The sequence below is a fragment of the Ptiloglossa arizonensis genome, chromosome 1 (assembly GCF_051014685.1).
Source record: "Ptiloglossa arizonensis isolate GNS036 chromosome 1, iyPtiAriz1_principal, whole genome shotgun sequence".
NCBI lineage: Eukaryota > Metazoa > Arthropoda > Insecta > Hymenoptera > Colletidae > Ptiloglossa > Ptiloglossa arizonensis.
The window spans coordinates 10,643,846-10,665,382 of NC_135048.1; the positions used below are offsets into that span (position 1 = coordinate 10,643,846).

The following is a 21,537-nucleotide window of genomic DNA, read 5'->3' on the forward strand; positions in this document are numbered from 1 at the left end:
CATTAACCACTGATAACAATATTCTCGACCCAGCCAACTTTTTCTAAGTAATGTTAAACGCTCCTATGTATATTCTTTAAAAAGAATTATCGCTCAAAAATGTATAAATAGGGCTGGGATAATACGAAAATCAAAGTATCATTTTCGTGAGACTTTTCAACATGGTTCGCGTAATTTTTCAACCTTTCAACGTTGATCTCTCCACTGTCTCATAGTTCGTCTTCTCTTCAGCGTTTTGCGTTCTTTTTTGTCGAAATCTGAGAAGAGAAATCGATATGACCTCGCGCGAAGTCCAATTAAATGGACGAGGTTCTCGGTAAGAAGCCGATGACCGCTGCAGGGATGGAATTCCCAGTACAGCAGGGTTAACCTCAGAAACGAATTCCTACGGTTTGATTATGGCCCTTTCTTACGTTCAGCCAATCAGTGGAAATAACCGTATAATTTCTGTTAGGTAGCCGGAAAATAAACTGGGAATGGTAGCAGCGACTTACAGGAACCATTCGATAGTTGTATTTAGTTATTGCTCAAGATCTCGGTAGTTACAAACGTTATTACATCACCATCACGGAGAGTACACTAAATGTGCATGTAACTGTTACTGAAAACAAAAAGAAAAATCAACTTCTTCTCTGTTTTACCAATATCGTTACATGTACAGTTACTTTGAGAAGTGTGAGAACAGCTAATCCATTACGTATCAGTATTTTATATATATAGAACAATCGGAAAAATATTTTTAACGGTATTCATATTTATTTGAGCATCGAATAATTTGTATAGATACTAAAAATAAATTTTAAGAAAAATCCGATTTAAATACGAAAACCTTAGCGAAAACCTTGTCATAAATGTACAAACTTTTATTATGCATTTATTGTTCACACATCAATGTATGTGCAACATTGTTTCGAAGTTTCGTTCGATTTTACTCTATCTCAGAAACTCATGGTGTACCTCATTCACTTTCTGCATCAAACGAGTTTACGCGTGGTTAGATCTCAGCTCAAAATAAAACTCGCTACCTTCCCCGCTTTCAAGGCAAAATGTTCCCAATTTTCTCACTCGAAAGCATCAATCACTGCACTTGATTATTTCAGATCCCACAGTGAACATTAACGGACCAAGATTTCCAAATTAAAGTGTCTCTATAATTTTGTCACTTTTTTCATTTTTTATTTATTCTCCTGAAGATCTTTAACTGTATAAGTTACCTTGTATTCGTACATTTCCTGCGAGACAAGATGTATTAAATCGTTTTAACTAATTTTTAACTACTCATAGTTCGTGATTGAAGAATTGCACTTTTTACAGATGAAAGTTACGCGGAGTGTTTTATGATCGTCTTCGTATCTTCGAAATTAAAAAAATTATTCAGAACATTCTATTTCGGACAAACCACACTGTGTACACACCTAATCGATATCTCGTCTAAGATCTCCGCGTGAAAACAATCGAATTTATCGTTACCCCGAGAATTATGGATTGTCATCGTCATCGTTATTGTCATCGTATTCATGCGCAAGGAGATCGTGCAGTGCGCAAAGGTGCGGTCGGTGATTTAGCGTGACACTAATGAACAGAGCGGCCATTCCCGTGGCCCGTCCCGCTGTAATTGGTTAGTTAGCACATTTATTTCATATGAAATGCCGTGTAAAAAATGCGAAGCGCGTGCGCCCTAATTGGCGACTGTGCCGTTCTCGGTGTGAATCGTGAATCGATCGATCCGCTTCATATCGAACCGTTGGTTTACCGGTGGCCGAATAACGTTGCCTTTCAAGCTCGTGTTCTAACGTCCCTCGATCGTTGAATCGAAAATGAAAAATTAAAGAGGGAATTACTCGGTGATGAATTAAACGAGTTTTAAAAATCGACGAAAAGGAGATTTTCTTTCGTGTAAAATAAATTCGTTCGATAGACGACGCCGTGGAATCGATTAACGCCAGAAACAGAAGAAATATTATCCGTTTAACTAAAAAATGTAACGTTTCGTTATTGGATTTTTAAATATTCAGAGCAGCAGTGTTAGGAATATTTGTGTTTCTCGTTTTATTTGACTCTTTATTGTTTTAGTCGGTAAGCATGGTCTCAGCTGATTACCTGGCAACTACCTTGTCGGAATTAATTGGGGCATGACCGTTAAGTGGTTAATGCAATGAGATGCCATAAGATATCCCAAGCATATTACCACTTTAAACTATGTTCTCGATAAAATAAGCAATATCAATACGTATGTATGATATGTAAGAGTTCCTAGAAATAGAAGACTTCAATGTCTCTGTTACATTTTACCCACAATTCCTGATTCATGAGAATCGAACGCGACAAACATTACTCTGTTTCTTTCAAGTCACTTTGTGCAATTATCGCGGTCATTAATGTTTTTCTTAATGCGATTACGTACACATTTTTATTCATTGCATACTGTAGCCGATATCATAATCAGTTCAACTGCATATGACAATGTGTCCTTTAGATACACATTTAAATCCTTGTACTTAGAAATCTAGAATCAACTAATGAAAATCACTTATGTGGATATTTCAAAAGAAGCTTTTTCGTTGGCCTTTTATTAATTCTTTCGTAACAATGAAAACTTTAATGACAACCTCGTATTAGTATAAATTATTATTCACTTCTTCGAATGTGAATAAAGTCAAGTATCTTTGTTCAAACAATTTTTAAACTGTTTTGTTTACCAATGAGTAGACACAAAGAAATGAAAATTACAGGAAATCACGCTCTCTCTGCAGCAAAATTGATTATTGCAGTCACTGACAACTTTCTCTATACATGAAAGTCATATTAATCTTATTTGCCTTTGAGTAGCATATAATGAAAAGTTTATTGATAACCGATAGATTATATTACGGAACTAATGATACGTAAACTTTCTAGATAGTAAATTGATAAATATTTGCTATTCGTTCCCTGTCCCTAATATAGTTTATTACTCTAACTGGATTCTCTTGTGCAGCAAATTAAATCATAAACGCACCCAAAGACTAATATTAACACCTGTGGATTGCTAACGTTTTCAATAACGGTACACGAGGACTTTATCTGCACCGAATCATTGGACTTATAATCCCTCTTTACTTATCTTCTATAAACCAATTGAATACTTACGAATTTCCTCGCAAATCAACACTTACCGGTTCTGGCCAGACTAGATCCTGCACAATAAATATACCATTAGGAGTATTCAACACTCGCCCCATCCATCAAAAACTCTAATAATGTATTTAAAAATACGTCTATTTAATTTGAATATTCGAATATCGTTATTATTGTTATTATTTGAAACTGCTTACAGCTGAAAGTTGTAAAAGAATGTAAAAACATTAGTTTTTTGTTACCAAAATAGAAATGTATAGAACATGGTTAATAAAATATCTGAAATGAAAATAATATTTGAAAAAGAAAAGATGAATTTCAAAAACTTGATTTATAATTCACATCATACTACTCGCACAAAAATACGAATATACACTGACTGTATTTGAATAGTATTTTAATAGTCAATTATTCGAATATCATTCGAATAGTCAAGTATTCGAATAGCATTTAAATAGACAAGTACTCGAATATCGTTTGAATAGTCAAGTATTCAAATAGCGTTTAAATAGTCAAGTATTCGAATAACATTTGAATAGTAAAGTATTCAAATAGAATTTAAATAATCGAGTATTCGTATAGCATTTAAATATTCAAGTATTCGAATATCGTTTGAATAATCAAATATTCGAATAACGTTTAAATAGTCAGGTATTCGAATAGCATGTGAATAGTCAAGTATTCGAATAGCGTTCGGATAATACTTAAATACTTGAATATTCACCGAAGTGTCTGGATACTCGAGTATCCTCAAATATTCATACACAGCAGTGTTAAAATATTCGAATATTCGAGTATCCTCAAATATTCACACACAGCAGTGTTAAAATATTCGAATATTCGAGTATCCTCAAATATTCACACACAGTAGTGTTAAAATATTCGAATATTCGAGTATTCTCGATCATTCGGGAGTATTCGAATATTCGAATACTCGAGTGTTCTCGGTAACCGTTGAACCGAAACGTTGTGATATTCGAACGCAGAAGAATTCGACGAATAATAATCCGTACCCTGTTCCGAAGTACTGCATCCAGTAAATCTGTACACTGGCTCGCGGCTGAAAAGACAAACGCGTGAAATAATTGTTGCCCTCTATTACGATTCCTCGTCCCTGACCTTGGTGCCTGTAAAAGTGCTTAATCGCGCATTCTGCATCTTCATACCACTTTCCATCGTCCCTTGCGCCGATTCTCTCTTTCTCCATCCACGCGGCCGCGGCTGCGTTCAGGCAGCTTTGTCTTCAGAGAGAAACACACCGAAGCCGCCACACCCTGGATCACCGGGTAATAATAATTGTTTGCGCGCTTACATTTAAAATGGCGTCCCTGTCCTTGCAAGGCTGCGCTCGCGCCGCTGCGGCTCCGCTTCTTTCCGACGATCCGGCAGCCAACACACCGTGGGAAGATCGTCGCTGCGCGATCGCGATGGACCCTCCGGCTCGCCTTGACTGATCCTCTCCACAGATTAGTCGCTATCTCGTGTACCTACTAAACGCGACCGCGGTAAATATAGAATTAAATGGACCGAGACATCGCTACCGACGGTATTAATAAATCCAACGTTTCACGTATCCTTGCCTACTCCCGCGACGACCTTAGCTCTGTCTCTAGGATTAACAAGTTCGTCGCTCGATGCAGGGTGTGCTGAAGACTGTTCCGCGGAAAAGGATTTACCATAGGGCTGAGACTGTTCTTGTAATTTAATATTGGTATACTTATAAAGTATAAGTATTAACTTGTAAAGTAATAGTCATAAAGTATGAGTATTAACTTAGAAAGTAATTGTTGTAAAGTATAAGTATTAACTTAGAAAGTAATAGTTGTAAAATATAAGTACTAACTTATAAAATAATAGTTATAAAGTATAAGTATTAACTTGTAAAGTGATAGTCATAAAGTATAAGTATTAACTTAGAAAGTAATAGTTGTAAAGTATAAGTATTAATTTAGAAAGTGATAGTCATAAAGTATAAGTATTAACTTAGAAAGTAATAGTTGTAAAGTATAAGTATTAACTTAGAAAGTAATAGTTATAAAGTATTCAAATACTAGGAGTAAACCACAAACAACGAACATTATTCGAACGTTTGAATACTCGAATATCGTTGTTCGAATATGTGAGTATAATAAGTTCCTGAATTATACGGATTCGATAGGTAGTCGTTTGTGTCCCCGATCTTGGGTTTTATGTATATTTTGTATTTGTATATGTATTCGGAAAATTCACGATAGATTGAACCAATGCACTCAAAGCGAGTCACTGGTACAATTTTTGGTCAAAAGACGCCACTAGGGTCATTTTTCTTCGAAACGATGATGGCGAAGTGGTTACTGTGAATGGGAAACGATATCGCGATATGTTGACTAGGTATTTTTGTTATCGATTAAAAGGTCTTGACTTGGTTGATATTTGGTTTCAGCAAAATGGTGCTCCTTGCCACACAGCGAATGAAACAATGGCACTTTTGCGAACAAAATTTCCGTAACGGCCACCAAGATCGTAAGATTTGACATCTTTGGATTTTTTTTCAGAAGGTCACGTCAAAGTTAAGATTTGTACCGACAATCCAGAGATAATTCCAGAACCGAAAGACAACATCGAACGTGTCATTGGTGAAAGATTGGTGGTTTGTAAAAAAAGGCGAAATAGCCATTTTGAAGATACCTTATTCCTTCATCAACTCCCAAGTTTTTACTTTCGAATAAAAAAAAAACTATCAAGATTTCTTAAGCCGTCTGAGTTTTATTCAAAAAGTAAATCGACCGGTAATGATTGGGACACTATATTCAGTAACGCAATAAATGTGGTTCAACGTATACTATTACTACGATAGAACCCGAACCTGAATAATAAACTAAAATTTATCCACTTTTTAATCGTAAACTTTTCTTCGCAATTAAAATGTTCGTATGTGTTTAAACAAAATTCGAAAATATTCGAGGTAACACAAATACTAATTTTTTCATTCGTTTCGTGGTCTTCCTTTTCAAATTATATAGTATGAAGCTCTTTCTTAAGACATAACCACGATACGGGCTCGATAGTTCAGATTTCTTATATACGCCCAAGAAATCTTATCCAACAAGCCATAAAGAAGTATAACGACCAAATAAATACTACTATAATGCATTGCGTGCCTAGGGGATATCAGCGTCTTTGTACTCATAAATGTTTATCAAGATGAGCTGTGCTAGTTTTGCTTGGTCTCTTAGTAGCCGTTTCAATGCTTTAAATATAGTGATGGCGTTCCGAGGAACGTTATTTTCCATGAGAACGAACGAAAAGTTTGATACTTGTACCAATTTTATACCTGCTTTGTTCGTGTAGAATTTTTCAAGTTTAATCAAAACTTTTTAATTCTGAGAACACAGAATTCTATAATAAAACAGTGTGTTTAAAGGTATCTGAATGATAGGGTAGACATATCGAATAATATGATTGCATATCGTAGGGGTTCGGTTGAACCGTATACAGGCTAATTGTTATACGAAGTGACTGTCATTGTGTAAAAACAATTCATTAACATTATAAATAAGAGCAAAATATAATTGAAAAGAGGACATCAAGGATATCTAAGGATCGAATTCATTGTTTTAAATAAAACATTCAGCTTTTTACGATAGAATTTAATATTCTAATGAATTTTAAGAACACAAATCTTAAGGTACATCTATCCTAAAAAATAGAGAAGGGTAATTATTTACAATTGTAACTACCTTATGTTGTTTTAATGACCTTCAAGTATGCAAGAGACCCAGGATGTTCAGTCTCTAAATGCATTCAATCTGCAATTAGGGTTCATCCCACGTTCAAAGTTATAGGTATTAGAAAATAAGAGGAAAATTGGAGGTAATCATAATATAATAACTGTTCAAGTTAGAATTGTTTACCCAGACCAAATACATATTTAACCAATACTTAATCAAGACCGAAGTAAAATTGATGAATTCACAACGAGAATTACTGTATCTTAATAAATAAAAAAGAACAACCATTATTTTTTAATCTAAAATACGTGTGAAACTTTTCTGTTTAACACATCACAAAATCATTGAAAATTGTGTATGTATTATAAATAATTATCAAAAATTGAAGGTTGTTTCAATTTTACCTTTTTTAAAATACAACTAACATTGTGATATTAACGAAAATGGTTCTCCCGTTAATGATGATGATGACGACGACGACGATGATGATGTTAATAATAATAGTAAACTCCCTATAAGTCCAGGAGGTAGAACAGGTCGAAAGCAGTCCCTGTGCACTGTAAAAGGCGACTAAAAGGGAAACACATGAAATAATAATAACACGAAACAAAAAGCACCTTGAAAAAGAGTCATTGCCTAGGCATCGCCAGGGCACGTCTGAAGCCAGAGCTGAATATGAGAGTATGCAAACCACCAGTGGTAAGATGTAGAACAGACGGACACCTACCGAGACACCCGGAGCAGTTTCAACCGAATCTGAAAGAAACAGTTTCAACCGAATATGGAATATCTCCGTGTTTCAACCGTTAACTGTGCTTTGCTGAACGTTCAGATGGCAACCAGTAAAGCAAGGCATGTATACGCCAACGCATTGCACGGACAAATGAAATGAACGAACCCGTAATGCGTGGCTACTTCAAATCTACACACTTGGAAACTATGACTAGAGGTTAGTGCAGACATAAAATGCACACACTGTTCTTAAATAAATATCCACACCTCGCCGAGGGAATGACCGAACAAAGACCAATAGTTCAGAAAGGAGTAATCAGTGAGAAGAATAAACTCACAGCACTTGAAATACAATGATTAAAAGAAACGATAGTAACAAAAATATAACTAAAATGAACGTACAGATGCATATATGATAGAAACAATACAACCGGTATTATCATGAGACGTTACATCGGAATCACAAACATCGCAATACGAAACAATAGACGTAGATATTACAGAAGAATGCAAAATACTTGCTAAAATGCAATATTTAGATAAAGAGCAGCCTAAATTATACATCAAAAAACGTGTAATAGTAGTAGTAACAGTAATAGTAATGGTAATAGCAGTAGTCATAGTAATAGCAATAGCAATAGCAATAGCAATAGTAATAGTAATAGTAATAGTAATAGTAATAGTAATAGTAATAGTAATAGTAATAGTAATAGTAATAGTAATAGTAATAGTAATAATAATAGTAATAGTAACAATAGCAACAATAGTAATAGCAATAGTAATAGCAATATTAATAGTAATAATAGCAACAATAGTAATAGTAGCAGCAACAGTAATAATAATAATAATAATAATGATGATGCCAATGATGGTGCTGATAATAATAATAATAATAGTAATACTGTAAAGAACAAGTTCAAGTATCAAAGTTGCACCTATCGAGCTTGTACTGTGCCAGGCAAAGTGAAATCAACTAATTTAACTTCGAGAGGCTTAATTCATGTGTTCGATTAATGAATTCACATACACAGATGAATGTGACAACAGTCCCCCAAAGTGTCAATTTTAAGTCCATCGATCAACTTACGTAAAGTACCTCATTTGTTGGAACGATGTTAGGTTAGTTGTACATCATTGTTACGCATACACGCCATAAACAATCAGCGAACAAAAGAATGCGATTCCCGTAAAAAAGCCAAAGAATCGTGCGAACTCGTGTCACTCCCAACGATGATGTAACAAGAACACCCGTTTTCTCGCAATTTGTTCGACAATGAAACTCAAGGTCGTTCCACTTTCCAAGCTTCCCAGGAACCATAGTCGTTTCTTCGTGATTTTCATTATCTCGTGTGCGCATCGCGAATCAGCAGGAGAAGAGGGAGGAGATAAATAAAATGATACAATTAAATATATATTTAGCAAAATGTGCCATGAAAATGCACCATTTTCCTTTAACGTCGAAGATAACTGTATAAGGAAAGGTAATACTGGGACGGGTTTTACAGCCACCGTAAAGTTTTACTTTGAACCATCTTTTATAAGTATCCTGTTTCCCTTTACGTATTTGTTAGTAAGGTTTCCTTTTAAGGCGTTACAGTTATATCGTTAAAAATGCAAGTTGTTGAATTATTGTTTGGTGGATCGACTGGATTTGAAAATGAAACAGAGTTTATGGAAAATTATTTAACGGAGAATTCCTTCATAAATTATATAATAAATATAGTCCACGCAAGCATAGTTTATTTTATATAATTCTACATCTAAACTGTGTTTTAAATAAAAATAAAAATTTTCGTATTACCGAGACTCACTTATAAGTTTCAATCACGACTTATTTCATTACATTTCGTACCTTAAAAATTACTTTACTCTCCATATCGATTAACTTTAAATAAACACATATTGCAAAAATCAAGTTACTTAATCGATATTGATAGTCCAGAAACTTTCGATTGAATTACATATCGCAACCAGTACACGTTACACAACAATAAAACATAACCTGAGCACAAAGGGGTAGCTAAGAAATACTGTTACGAAACCTAACCTCAAACGTCGCGCGATCCAAATAGAGATAAAATCGTCCCGTCGGAAACGTTTCGTCGCCCAAGTCAACATCAAGTCTCTGATTCAAATTCAACGAAACCGGCAACGGAAAGGCAGACTCGTGAATAGAGTCGAACCTCGCGTGCAATTCCGGCCCGCTAATTCACTAGTAGCGAACAGTATCAGCGTTCTTGTACGCTGTCAAACTATTGATACCCGTAACCGGAGACGCGTACACGCAGCAACTTCGCTTACCACGCCCGATTACGTTTCCAGAGAAACTATTAAGGGCGGTTCGCCGCTGTCGGAGCTGAACAGCTCCCCGAACACAATAGAACCTGTATTGAATAAGCCCACTTCTCGTAGGTCGGCCGAGCATGGGCGCGTATTCTGTTAGCCTGGCGAGGACTCCAGGCAAAGTTCGCCAAGCGATGCTGGTAGTACGGCCACTGACAAGGCTGTATGTAGTAGAGGCGGCACGATACAACCGTTCGCGAGCGTGTTAGTGTCAGCGGGCCTCTTTCGCTCGGCTCAGTCACGCCGAGCTCAGTGACTTCGCGTCCGCCGGTTCGATCGGTTCTTCCTCGGAGCCTGCACAGTGTCTCCGCGTGAACTGTGACCCGCGCAGAGCGAAAATTCTCTAAGAAATCGCACCGTCGCCACTTGGACTCTCGACGGATCGAGAAACTTTTCGCGCGCGAAAAGAATCGATTCTTCTTTTCTTTTTTTTTTGTTCTTGGAGAAACGAACCTCGACCGATGGATCGGTACGATGTTGCACGTGCTTCGCAGACAACAGTTCGCGGATCCCTCGAGATCTGAACCTCTCGCGTACGTTTATTTCAGATTTTAAACCCCCCAGTTCGGATGACCGGAGGACATCCTAGATCAACATTCCTGGTACCTCATCTTTCGACGTTCAGGATTACCAAGATGCAGTTGAAACTCACCCACCGAGGAGCCTGAATTGTTCGAAGCTACAGAAGCGAAAGACATCCCTCCGAGCCACGCGAGGAGAAGCTGCATTAAATCGTAAACGTCACGGGAATCGAACTGCGGGGGGACAAGATCAATTTCCATGTAGAGAGTAGGAACTAGTTCTCTTGTACAGAATCGTCAATTCGCTGAAGATTTGGTCAGCCGTTTGGGAGAATGACGCAACAATATTCTCTCCCTGAAATCGTTCCTCGAGAGGAAAAGATGACCGTACAGTGTGAACAGTGCGACGTCAAGAGTGGACAGTTAGCGAAGGACACCAAGGCATTTAAGAAGAGAATCTCCACGGTGCTAACTAGAAGGATTCGTAACGCTAAGGATTGAACGACCAGTCCGTGTTTCGTAAGAACACTCGTCGAACCGTGATCCTTGATCTCACTGCGTGCTGTTGCTTGCGGTAACAGTCAGTGTACAGTGAATGAATTCACGAGTCGCGCTACATCCCTTCAGGTTGATCGTGATCGATTCTGAAATCTCGTCTCGCCGCGAGTCGTGATAGTTCGTACTCTGCGACGCCGAGTGGAAAGTGACAACGACGGTCAGACATCGAGTGACACCACCGAGGAGAGTGCCCGGGCTTAATTCGTCGACGGATTCCCGTCTGGTGATGACCAGATGTCACGAGGATAGAAACGATGTCGCGAGTACACGCGAGATTTATTCCAGTGAGATTGTACGTGTCGCTCTGAATGATAGAAGACGTCTCGAAGACTACTTGATATTGCACAGAGGTATCATCTATAGGTGTATCTCTCGTGATATCGTTCACGATTCTGACCGGGTCCAATGTTGCGCGATAGTGTCATGAGAAAGGTATCGTTTTCAATTTGGTCGAAGAACGCGTAATTAAAGTGCGGAGAACAATGTCGTCGCACGGTGAGTTTTCGACGATGTCCAGCGAAGAGGTACCATCGCTGCCCAAGTCACTGCCCAGTTCCAGGGAGGCAACGGCAGAGGGTAGTTCCGGATCCAGCGGTGGTTACATGCCCCTTCGAGAGTTCCTGGATCGATTCTCTTTACCTAGAGTCGTCAGGCTCGAAGGTGCTGGTGGCAGACCGGTGTTGCTCTACAAGCAGCAACAGAAATCGCTACGGGTTACTGCAACCTTATTGATACATCGTTACCGCCACGACGTCAAGGTGGGACCGGAAATAGTTATCCCAGAGGGTTACCCGGGTAAGTGTCGCGTGTAAATTTCATCAATAATCTTCGTAATCGTCGATCTGACGGCATGCTCGATCATCGAAACTACGCGGCTGGTGAACGTTTCGAAAGAAATAAAATAGAGAAATACGAACGACATTTTATAGAGCAGCTTTGACACGAATCGATCGTCCGTAACAGATTTATTTTTCACGTTACGTACACGTTGTCGCGTGTCCTACTGTTCCGAGCTTGAATCGCAAGTTGAATGAATACTACAGAAATATGTACACCGGATCTCGTTTTGCTGTGTCGCAAAGTAGTATGTACGATTCCATTGTATTCGACACGATAGAAGAGAAAAGGATTGCGTTCGTCTTTTTTAATTAATTGTCGAGAAAACTTGTTTAAATAGTATGTTCAAGACGGTTTAAGATACATCCTATTCGGATTTAGAGCATGTTAATAACTATCCACTTCGCGTACCTAGAGAAACACAGGAAAAATAGATAAAGGAATTTAGACCGTTTCGCACCATTTTCAATTGTACGGAGAAAGTTAAATATTTTTTAAATTTCTAACATTGAAAGAAATATAAATTGAAAACGTGTAATCGGTCCAATCGAAGCAATTTCGATTTCTGTATCGGATCAGTGGTATCGTAGATTGTGCTTGGTAAATGGTAAAAGCAATCAAATTTCCTTTAAAAAGAATTGCGAAAGACTGAAAATGTAAAACAAATTGAACAGTATCAAACACTATCTCCAACATTTAGATTTTCTTGAGATTCTTCTAGTGATCCTTCTAGCAATCTATACGAGCTAGTCGAAACAACTAACTGAGTCCTAATAAAAAAAAAAAAAGTAAAAACTCTGAAATTTGATATTACAATGACCTTGAAATGATTCAAACGTACTTACATCTTTCGTTTACTTCGAAACACGATACAACTAACGTGTTTCACGATCCAGAAGAAATTGCCACATGGTCCCAATTATGCCACAAGAAAGATGACAGAATGCTGGTACAAGAAATAACCGATTAACAGTTCAATTCTCAAACAACAATTCCCTGAACCTCGTCCCTTTTACCTTACTTCCTCCATAGCGTGTCACAGTTTCGTGAATTTGGACTTGGATCTTTCCTTGCGACAAAAAAAATCGTTAAACAACGTATAATAAATTTCTTCGACAATTCCAAACCGAACACTTTCGAAACATACACACCTACGCATACGCGCACCAAAACGTGCACGTACACACCTTTCTTCCGTTTCGCATTGCAAATGTCGTAGAAGCCATCCAGTTTCGCAAACTTCCTATTCGTCACTTGACGCGCTGCAACAAAAAGAAAATCCTCTCCCGAATTTTTCCCGAAACACACGGAACCCGTTCGTCGCTAAATAGTCTAAAAGAAAAAAGAAAAAAAGAGGAAAAGTGGAGGATTACTTATAATTGACAGTGAACTATAATCGCCGAGAACCAGCGGTTAGCTTTTAATGGGCCCGGTATCCGGTAGACATTTTCAGAAAAATGTGAATTATGCCCGGCAAAGCAAACGGGAACGGTTGTGATAACCAGCTTAGATCACTGAAACAGGTTATACAGTGCACTCCGCGAAAGCATCGATGGAGCTTCATGGTGGACGCTAATGCTCCGCGGCGAGAACTCAGTTGCACTATCGAAGCCCGTTCCTCTTCTTTTGAATCGTAAACCACTTTGTAGAGCAATAAGTTGCCTAACTGGCCCCGACCACAGCCACGGCCGACCTCTTCCAGACGATATCTTCTCGCGAACCCTTTATATTGGTTTTCTGACATCTGAAACGGAAATTACGAGGCAATAAACCGGGGTAATGTGGACCTATTAGTTCGAATGGGCGAGAGTAAAACAGAGAAAGTTTAAGACCATGATGGTTGTCTGTCTGAGCAGCCGCTCCATAACGATGTCCGATTTCTGAAAAAGATGATCGGTGCAGGGAGAGCATTTTTCGTTATGTTACGCCGTAACTCGAAGCACGTACAAGGCTTGAACGAACAACTCGTCGGTATACCGATTGTTTGACTTCGATAGTTTTGTGACCGATTCAACGATATACCTAACCTATATCTAGCGTAGATCTAACAGAAATTAAGTACCTAATCTAGAACGGTACTTTTCCATCCAGAACTCTTTGAGAATAACAATTATTTACAATTATTGTGAATATAATTATTTACAGTATCAGTGACCTTGCCGATTTCAATGACCTTGAAGTGTGTTAGAGAGAAAGGGTTCTTGAGGAAACTCATAGTCATTCGTAGCTCTCAAGCTATAATTATTGGACATCTGAACTTTAGTACTTCTTTGATATTTTACGTCACCGATGTCAATGACCTTAAAGTGTATTAAGGTATAGAACGCAAAATAATACTCTAAGTTTAATAAAAAAAAAAAAATAATACCTAAAAACTAACTTCCAAATAAATTATAATTCTCTATTGTTTTCATCTTTTATTATCTATAAATCAAAAGCTGGAGGTGAACGACCCTCAATCCTAAGTTGAGAATACTCAGTAAACTTTCCTCTTCTACATACATTAAGATTATTAAATACAGCAACATCGTTAGTATTCTATACTTTTTCTATACTTTTTACTTCATAAAGTTGATCAGTTGGACTTATGAGCAACTTAATTATAAATTATCAAAGTTAAAATTTAGATAATCGCAATTCACATTTCATAATAAGGTACCAAGAACTTGGTCTATAATAGTAGATAATGTTTAGGTGTTAAAAAGTATGTGGCAGAATGTTAGATTCTTATCGATTTGAAGGTTTAAGGATGATATTATTTTCCTCCTACCTGCTAATACCTACGAAACTAAGAATGAACAAGACTTACTCGTAGGTCGATGATACTCAGTGACCTTCTTGCTTTAATAGACTTCAAGGACAATGAAATCGTTTTAAATTAAGTAAAACACAATCACAAACATACGACTACATTCAATTACTGTAAGAGATTTTTCGAAGGTCGGGAATCGTTAAATTACTATTCATCAGCTGGCCGTCCCATCACAAGCACGAGTGTCGCAATCATTGAAACCCTTCTCGCAACAGACCGCCAATAGCTGACCTAACCTAACCTAAACGTAACCCAAACTAGACATAACACAATCCAAACCTAACCTATCCCAGACTTACGTAATTGTGATACACAAACTCAACATTAGTAAATAAAACTAGAATGACCTAACCTAACCCAAATGTAACCTAAATTAGACATAACACAATCCAAACCTAACCTATCCCAGACTTACGTAATTGTGACACACGAACTCAACATTAGTAAATGAGACTAGAATTGTACTAAAATTGTAATTCCGTTTTGAAACTCTATACCAAGAATGTCTCCGCTAATTCTTAACGAAGAAACAAGCAACAGCACTTCTTATTCCCTGTACTCATTCGTTCTAGTCCAACAGATTTCTTTTATTTCCCAACTTGTATCTAGTCTAAAAAGAAAAGTTTCATAATGAAGTGAAGGAAGTCCAGGCACTCAAGACAAAAGAATTCGATCAAATTTTAAAAACTGTCTATAGAAACAGCATCCAATGACCTTTTGAACACACCCAATAGCATGTTGAGAAGTATGGGGTATAGATTACAAAATTTTATCGATAAAACTTTTTTATCACAAATTTTTGATTTTTCGTCGAATTAATTAAACTACCGTTTGACCCAATGGTTTGTAAACCGTTTGGAAGAAAATTCATATACTCGAAATGGATAATAGATTTAAAGTGATGCAGAAAAATATATTCCTAAAATTGTTAAACTCCGATGATCAATATAAAAATAAAATAGAAAAAGATCTTTCAGTCACTTGCATTTTTCACATTAAAAATTTTCTTTCGGATCTCACCAATTGAATTGTGAGACTCTGTTTGCCCCGCCATTTTCCAAAAAAAAAAAAAAAAACAATTCGCGGCTTTCGTTTTGAAAAACACAGATTCAGATAAACAATGTATACGTGGACAAACAATGTACGTGAATGTATAATCAAAACAAGTCTCAATATTCTAGCCTTAGATTTCTTTGAATAATCGAATGCTCCAAAGTTGAGTGGGCATCGTAATAACATGGCTGCCGCTTACTTACAAGTAAGTTGCGTCACAGCAATGTTATTGAAACGACGCCTATCCGATTAACCTGTTGATTTGATCGACCGCGATGAAAGGAGGTTGCAACGTTCGCGTCACGCACAAAAAATCTTATTACAAATTTTGTTTTTGTACTTGTTACGTGGATATCGGTGATTCATCGAGAAAAAGCGCTGTGTTGATTGCAACACTTTTACTATTGGCGTCGGTCAATCGGCCCACGTCTCTCCTTTACGCGAACGAGCCATGAATGAATCACTGTTTTGAGATACTGGAATAATGGTAGATTCTTGGCGGGGCCACACTGACCTTTCCATCTTGAATACAAATTGATTCGCGGGATAAACATGGTGCAAGTTGCATTTCGTAGAAAGCATTTGAGATTCATAAAAACTTTCATATGTTATGAAATTTTTATTCATAGTGTGGGTATTTCTCGGTAAGTCCGTTCTAACTTTCTAATTCAGGGTAATTTACGATAACGATGTTAGTTATACTTGGTGAAAATTGTATTGAATCAATTATGTCCATCAATTTTATTATGTAACGAAGTAACAAATTCTTGTTTATAATATTTCTTGATGGATCTACCCTATTCTTTGAATTTTTAACGATGTTACTTCATGTGTAAGGGTTTATTTGATTTTAGAAAAATTGTTCAGAATATAATCAAAGTATATGCAGAATATGTATAAATTTGTCAATTGTAAACAGAAGTTTATTTTGAGTAGATGTTAAACTGAATCTAAACCGAGATGTCATTATTAGGCGAACATCGTAAAAATTATATAAAGTACACCATAAAATTTTGTTACATTGCAAGTTTGTAATGATTGTACGATTTTTATTAAAGTTTAATTGAATTTTGTCTGCAGAAAAATTATTTGATATTCTTACAAAATTTGTTATATTGAAGAATATACGAGATTTTGATAAACAAAATAATAATTTTTAACTAACTGAAACTTAAATTTCAAACTAATCTTGTTCTATGATAAATAATGTCTCTTTTCCAGAAATGATTCAAAATCTATGAAATACTTTTTGAAAGTGATTTACTTTTGTATAAAAAATAGTATAAAATATTTCTTTATAAAACAATAGAAAATTTAGTGTAAGTCATTGACCTTATATCCGAATTTCAAGTTGGTCGTGTTTTATTAAAGTTATTAATTGTAAATCTTCTTCATAAAATCATATTTATTTTTATGAAAAATCATGCGAGGTTTCAATGCATATCTCCGTCCCCATTTTCAATTGAACTTTGCTCATCGTATAATTACCAATCGTGCTTTGTAAAAATAACCGAAAATCTTCCTTTAGAATTTTATTCTCAGCATATAACAAAACTCACACTCCTCGTATTAAACAATATAGAAAACTACTAGAAGATTCGACTAATTCCTTTTCATTAAACAAAAGTTTCGTTCTTCGTTTCAACAATCCACAGTAGAAATGTATTATAAAACCTAACAAGAACTCCCAAAACGATGAAAATATATTTTCTTTTCGAACATAGAATACACGAGAAACAGAAAAAAGGAACTTTTCTCCATTGTCTTGAAACACGCTCTTCTACTCGAATGCTATAAATTATTTCGGCAGACGATCGTTATCGCCGTCAATAAGGATGATCATTCCGTAAAACCTACAACTCGAGACAAGTTGGCCTGCTCCAATTTATCGTAGCAAATAGTGCAACACACACGTCCACGCGAGCTTTACGGCTCGCTCGTAAATATAAGGTCCGTGCTGGCTGACGCAGGTTATATCGAACAAGCACTAACAGTAAATTGACTAAGGAAACATTATTTAACGCCTACGAATTCGCTATAAGTGCCGTACAATTCACGATGAGCCTCGAATGATAAAAACCTAGACTCATGCCCACGTGACATCAGATCCATTCATTCTTGCCAGATCGTTTGGTGTCTTTGCAATGTTTGGTCAAAGAAACGCAAAAAGGATAATGATAGAAAATGGCCATTTTTGTAAAAATGTCAACACATCGTGCATCAAGTGTTTAATATTAGATGAATGATACTCAAGTTATAATTATTCGTTATTCAAATTCATTTACTATTTATTACTAGATTCGATGGCTCGGTCAGATTTTTACGAAGATTATTTTTAATATTCTTTTCAATTATTTTACTAATTGAAATATATTCGTGAACCGACTCGTATACATTGTGTACATCAAAGATGTATTATATTTTTTTATTATTTGTCCCGTTTACTTAATATTTTTCATTAGAATATCGCTTGAATTAAATCGAACGTTTTTGATTTTGATAAATACTCGCTAAATGCCTAGAATTCGTGTAGCAAGTGACTCAATGAGGCATTTAATTCATATTTCACCACGGTGGTTCATCGAGTAACGTCAAAAATTATTTTTCTAAGATTTTTTCATCATTCCCAGAGAATCAAGGAACAATCGAATCCAACGCTTTTTATACAGTTTTCATTCTCAACCTCTCTTTTTTCAAATGAAATTACAATATCAACAATCTTCAGTTTCATTGTATAAGTACGCTTAGAAATTTTTTAATCTATACAGATACCCAGAACAATGACAATTTTAGATCCAAATACGTTATTCTTAACGAGCAAACCATCTAATTTATGACAATAGTCACTATACGAGTATATTTCTTATGCACCGATAAAATATTCTGGTATTTCGAACTAATAAGAAAATATACGTTCATATTTTTTAACATTTTCTACGATCCACTTAGAAATCGTGATCCATTGGGTTGTTCGGAAAGTCATTTCGTTTTTTGTTTTTTTTTTTTGGTGAAAATGAAACACGATTTTTTTAGAGTGTATAAACATTCTATTAAATTGTATATTCTCCATTTTGAAAAACGAAATGACTTGCCGAACAACCCAATATAATTGAAGAAGTTCTGATTCGATGAAAAGTGGGATTTCAAGCAGAAGAATAGCAACTGAAATCGTCCATGTCCGCCAACCGAGAATGGCAGCCTCCCTCGCAGATCATGCAGCCTCCTTTGAATCCTCCTTCAGTTGTAGAGCCGTTAGCTCTGTATTCAATCGACTCACCAGCTGCCACATTTCAGTTGCTTACAACCTCGTCTCCAACTGTCAGATTTTCTGAATTTTACGATGCACGCCATGTGGGACTCTCTCTCGAATCCGACATCGATAATTGTAACCGCACAATGTGCGTTACTATGCTTCAATCACGCCGCGACTTTATTGGACGTATAAATTAATAGACAAGGAATAAAATGTCGCGTCGTATCTGTTTGAAATCTCGAAAGCAACTCCATTTATTGGCACAGTCAACGGAACATTAGTAGAACATAAATCATTAACTTGTACAACAATACGATGGACAAGTTTCAATAAACACACCTAAAGATCGAAATGTCACAACTCATCCTCTAATCTATGCATTAACCAAATTATTGTTTCTTTTTTCAAAATAAATGTTTATTTTCTATATTTCGTAATTGGAGCATACTTTGCTGAAGAAGAAAAATTATTTTCCAAAAAAGAATTTTATTTTCAAATGACCATTTGTTCTACGAATACCTTCCTCGAATTTTAAGGTGCGTTTCCAGCTCCAACTCAAGGCCGTGACATTGATAAATCCTATCTTGCGACAATAATTTCACTTTTGCTAATCGTTCCACAACAATGGTTTCCAAACGAAATACCCCGTTACGTATCGCACCCCTCCTCCCTCCATTTTGCAAAACATTGCTTTACAGACTTTCCAATCAATTCCCCGAATATTTACTTCGAGAACACATCATCGTCCAAGAAAGACGAGAACGAAACACTTTCGTTGGACGAATTGTTCTCGAGATTCCATTCCTTGGACCTGTTTACGACAGATGGAATATTAACTGTCCGTTTCCCAGGATACAAAGATGGATATTATATAAATGTTTCACTGTAACAACGGGAACCAAAGGCGACCATTTTCGAGCATTGTCCATTTCAGTCGGGTGACATTCTCTCGTTCGGTGAAATTGATTTCTTCGTATTTCGTAGGCTACTACTTTCTTTCACCGGATACCACGGGATCCAGGGACTTGCGTTTCCTTATACCCAGGTGGCTTCATTAGGTGAATCGATCCCGCGTCAGGCCAATCAACCACCGAGGACTCTTTGTGATTCGCGTGCAGCAAGAAATTCTCAGGTGCTGCCGGCAAATAGAGCGCGGGTCTCGATCCTGACTAACTGTTCCACCGGCCACTTTTCCTTCTGCGTCATCGTGGAATTTCAACCGGCACGATCGGTTCCGTTCCGAGCGTACACTTTCGTCACCCGACTAATCTCATTTGTCCAACGCACGTGCATGAAATGCGCGATCGATGCTGCCGATCCGACCGAATCGGATTACGACGAACTTCGCGTCGCTTGGTTGGACGATTCCTGTTGGGACATTTCGAAGTCTAGGTTTCTAATACGCTTGGAAAGTATCTAGGGAATTGTTCACGGATCGACTCGGCTTTACCCAACCCCGGTGGCGATATCGTCTCTCGTTCGCACGAGTTCTCTGTGTCAAACTTAACTTTGCACAATAATATTTCGACGATGTTTAACGTGTGTCTGCCAGACATTGTACAATAATATTTAACAATATTTAATGTACGTCTGCCAAAACGTAACTTTGTACAATTATATTTCGACGATGTTTAACGTGTGTCTGTCAAACGTACAATAATATTTAACAATATTTAATGTACGTCTGCCAAACGTAACTTTGTAAAATAAATATGTGGAAATAGTTTCTGCTAACTTGTGTAAACAAAGTATTTGAAGGAAATCATTAAATAATTTTGCAACCCATTTGTTTCTCATAGATAACTGTACTGATTGTACTGTTTCGCGAAACAATAAAAATTGTTAAATGTTTTATATTCAGTGTCAGTTCTACAGACAGACAAACTTAGGTAACTGTCAAGGAATTCTGAACAAAATTCAGAAGAATTTATATCCGAATAGTTATTTAGAATTTTTGTGATTACTTTCTCCGTACAATATTTGAAATAAGTTAAATACTAAATGTACGAATATCCACCAATAAAAAGAGTTTAAAGTGCAATACACGGGCTACTGGTGGATCTCTTGATGAGTCATCATACCAAACCTATACGATTGAGCCGTTACATTTAATTTTTTTAAGTCTGTATTATTTTTCAAGACATTTTCATTTTCACTTTCAGTCAATTAAAAAATGTCATACCGCATTATCGTTTTCATCTAGCTGTTAAAAGACACTAATGAAACGCCAACAAATAAAATATGTATGTATATAGGTACCCTCTTTCGTTAGGAACTAATTACTGCTAATAAGGACTGTGGTTACGAAGAAAGTTAATTACTTTGTACGTAGTGCCATAAAACATGGAAGAATGTAGCGGCGATGAAACCTGAAATGCAATATTATGGTTGTAAAGTGACGTGACTCGTAAAATAATTAAAAGTCAATAAACAAGTTATTTTATTACCTAGGAAGATTCTTCACGGAACTAGCGTCAACGTTTTCAGGACGTAAACGTCAAAATATGTTGAATTTAAATAAATAAAATAGATAATTGATTCTATATTGAATAGTTATATATATATATATAACTTTAATAAAATTATTCCAATCATTTATAA

General features: G+C 36.5%; 1 protein-coding gene across 1 annotated transcript in view; it reads left to right on the plus strand.

Annotated features, from left to right (window-relative positions):
• Positions 1–10,178: 10,178 nt before the first annotated feature.
• The window catches only part of LOC143147360 (uncharacterized), a 34,643-nt gene continuing 23,284 nt past the window's right edge, over positions 10,179–21,537 (plus strand). Inside the window, exons 1-2 of the mRNA XM_076312556.1 lie at positions 10,179–10,371; positions 10,451–11,776. Of these exons, the coding sequence (XP_076168671.1) occupies positions 11,464–11,776 (313 nt within the window). The 5' untranslated portion in view covers positions 10,179–10,371; positions 10,451–11,463. The remainder of the gene's footprint in view (positions 10,372–10,450; positions 11,777–21,537) is intronic.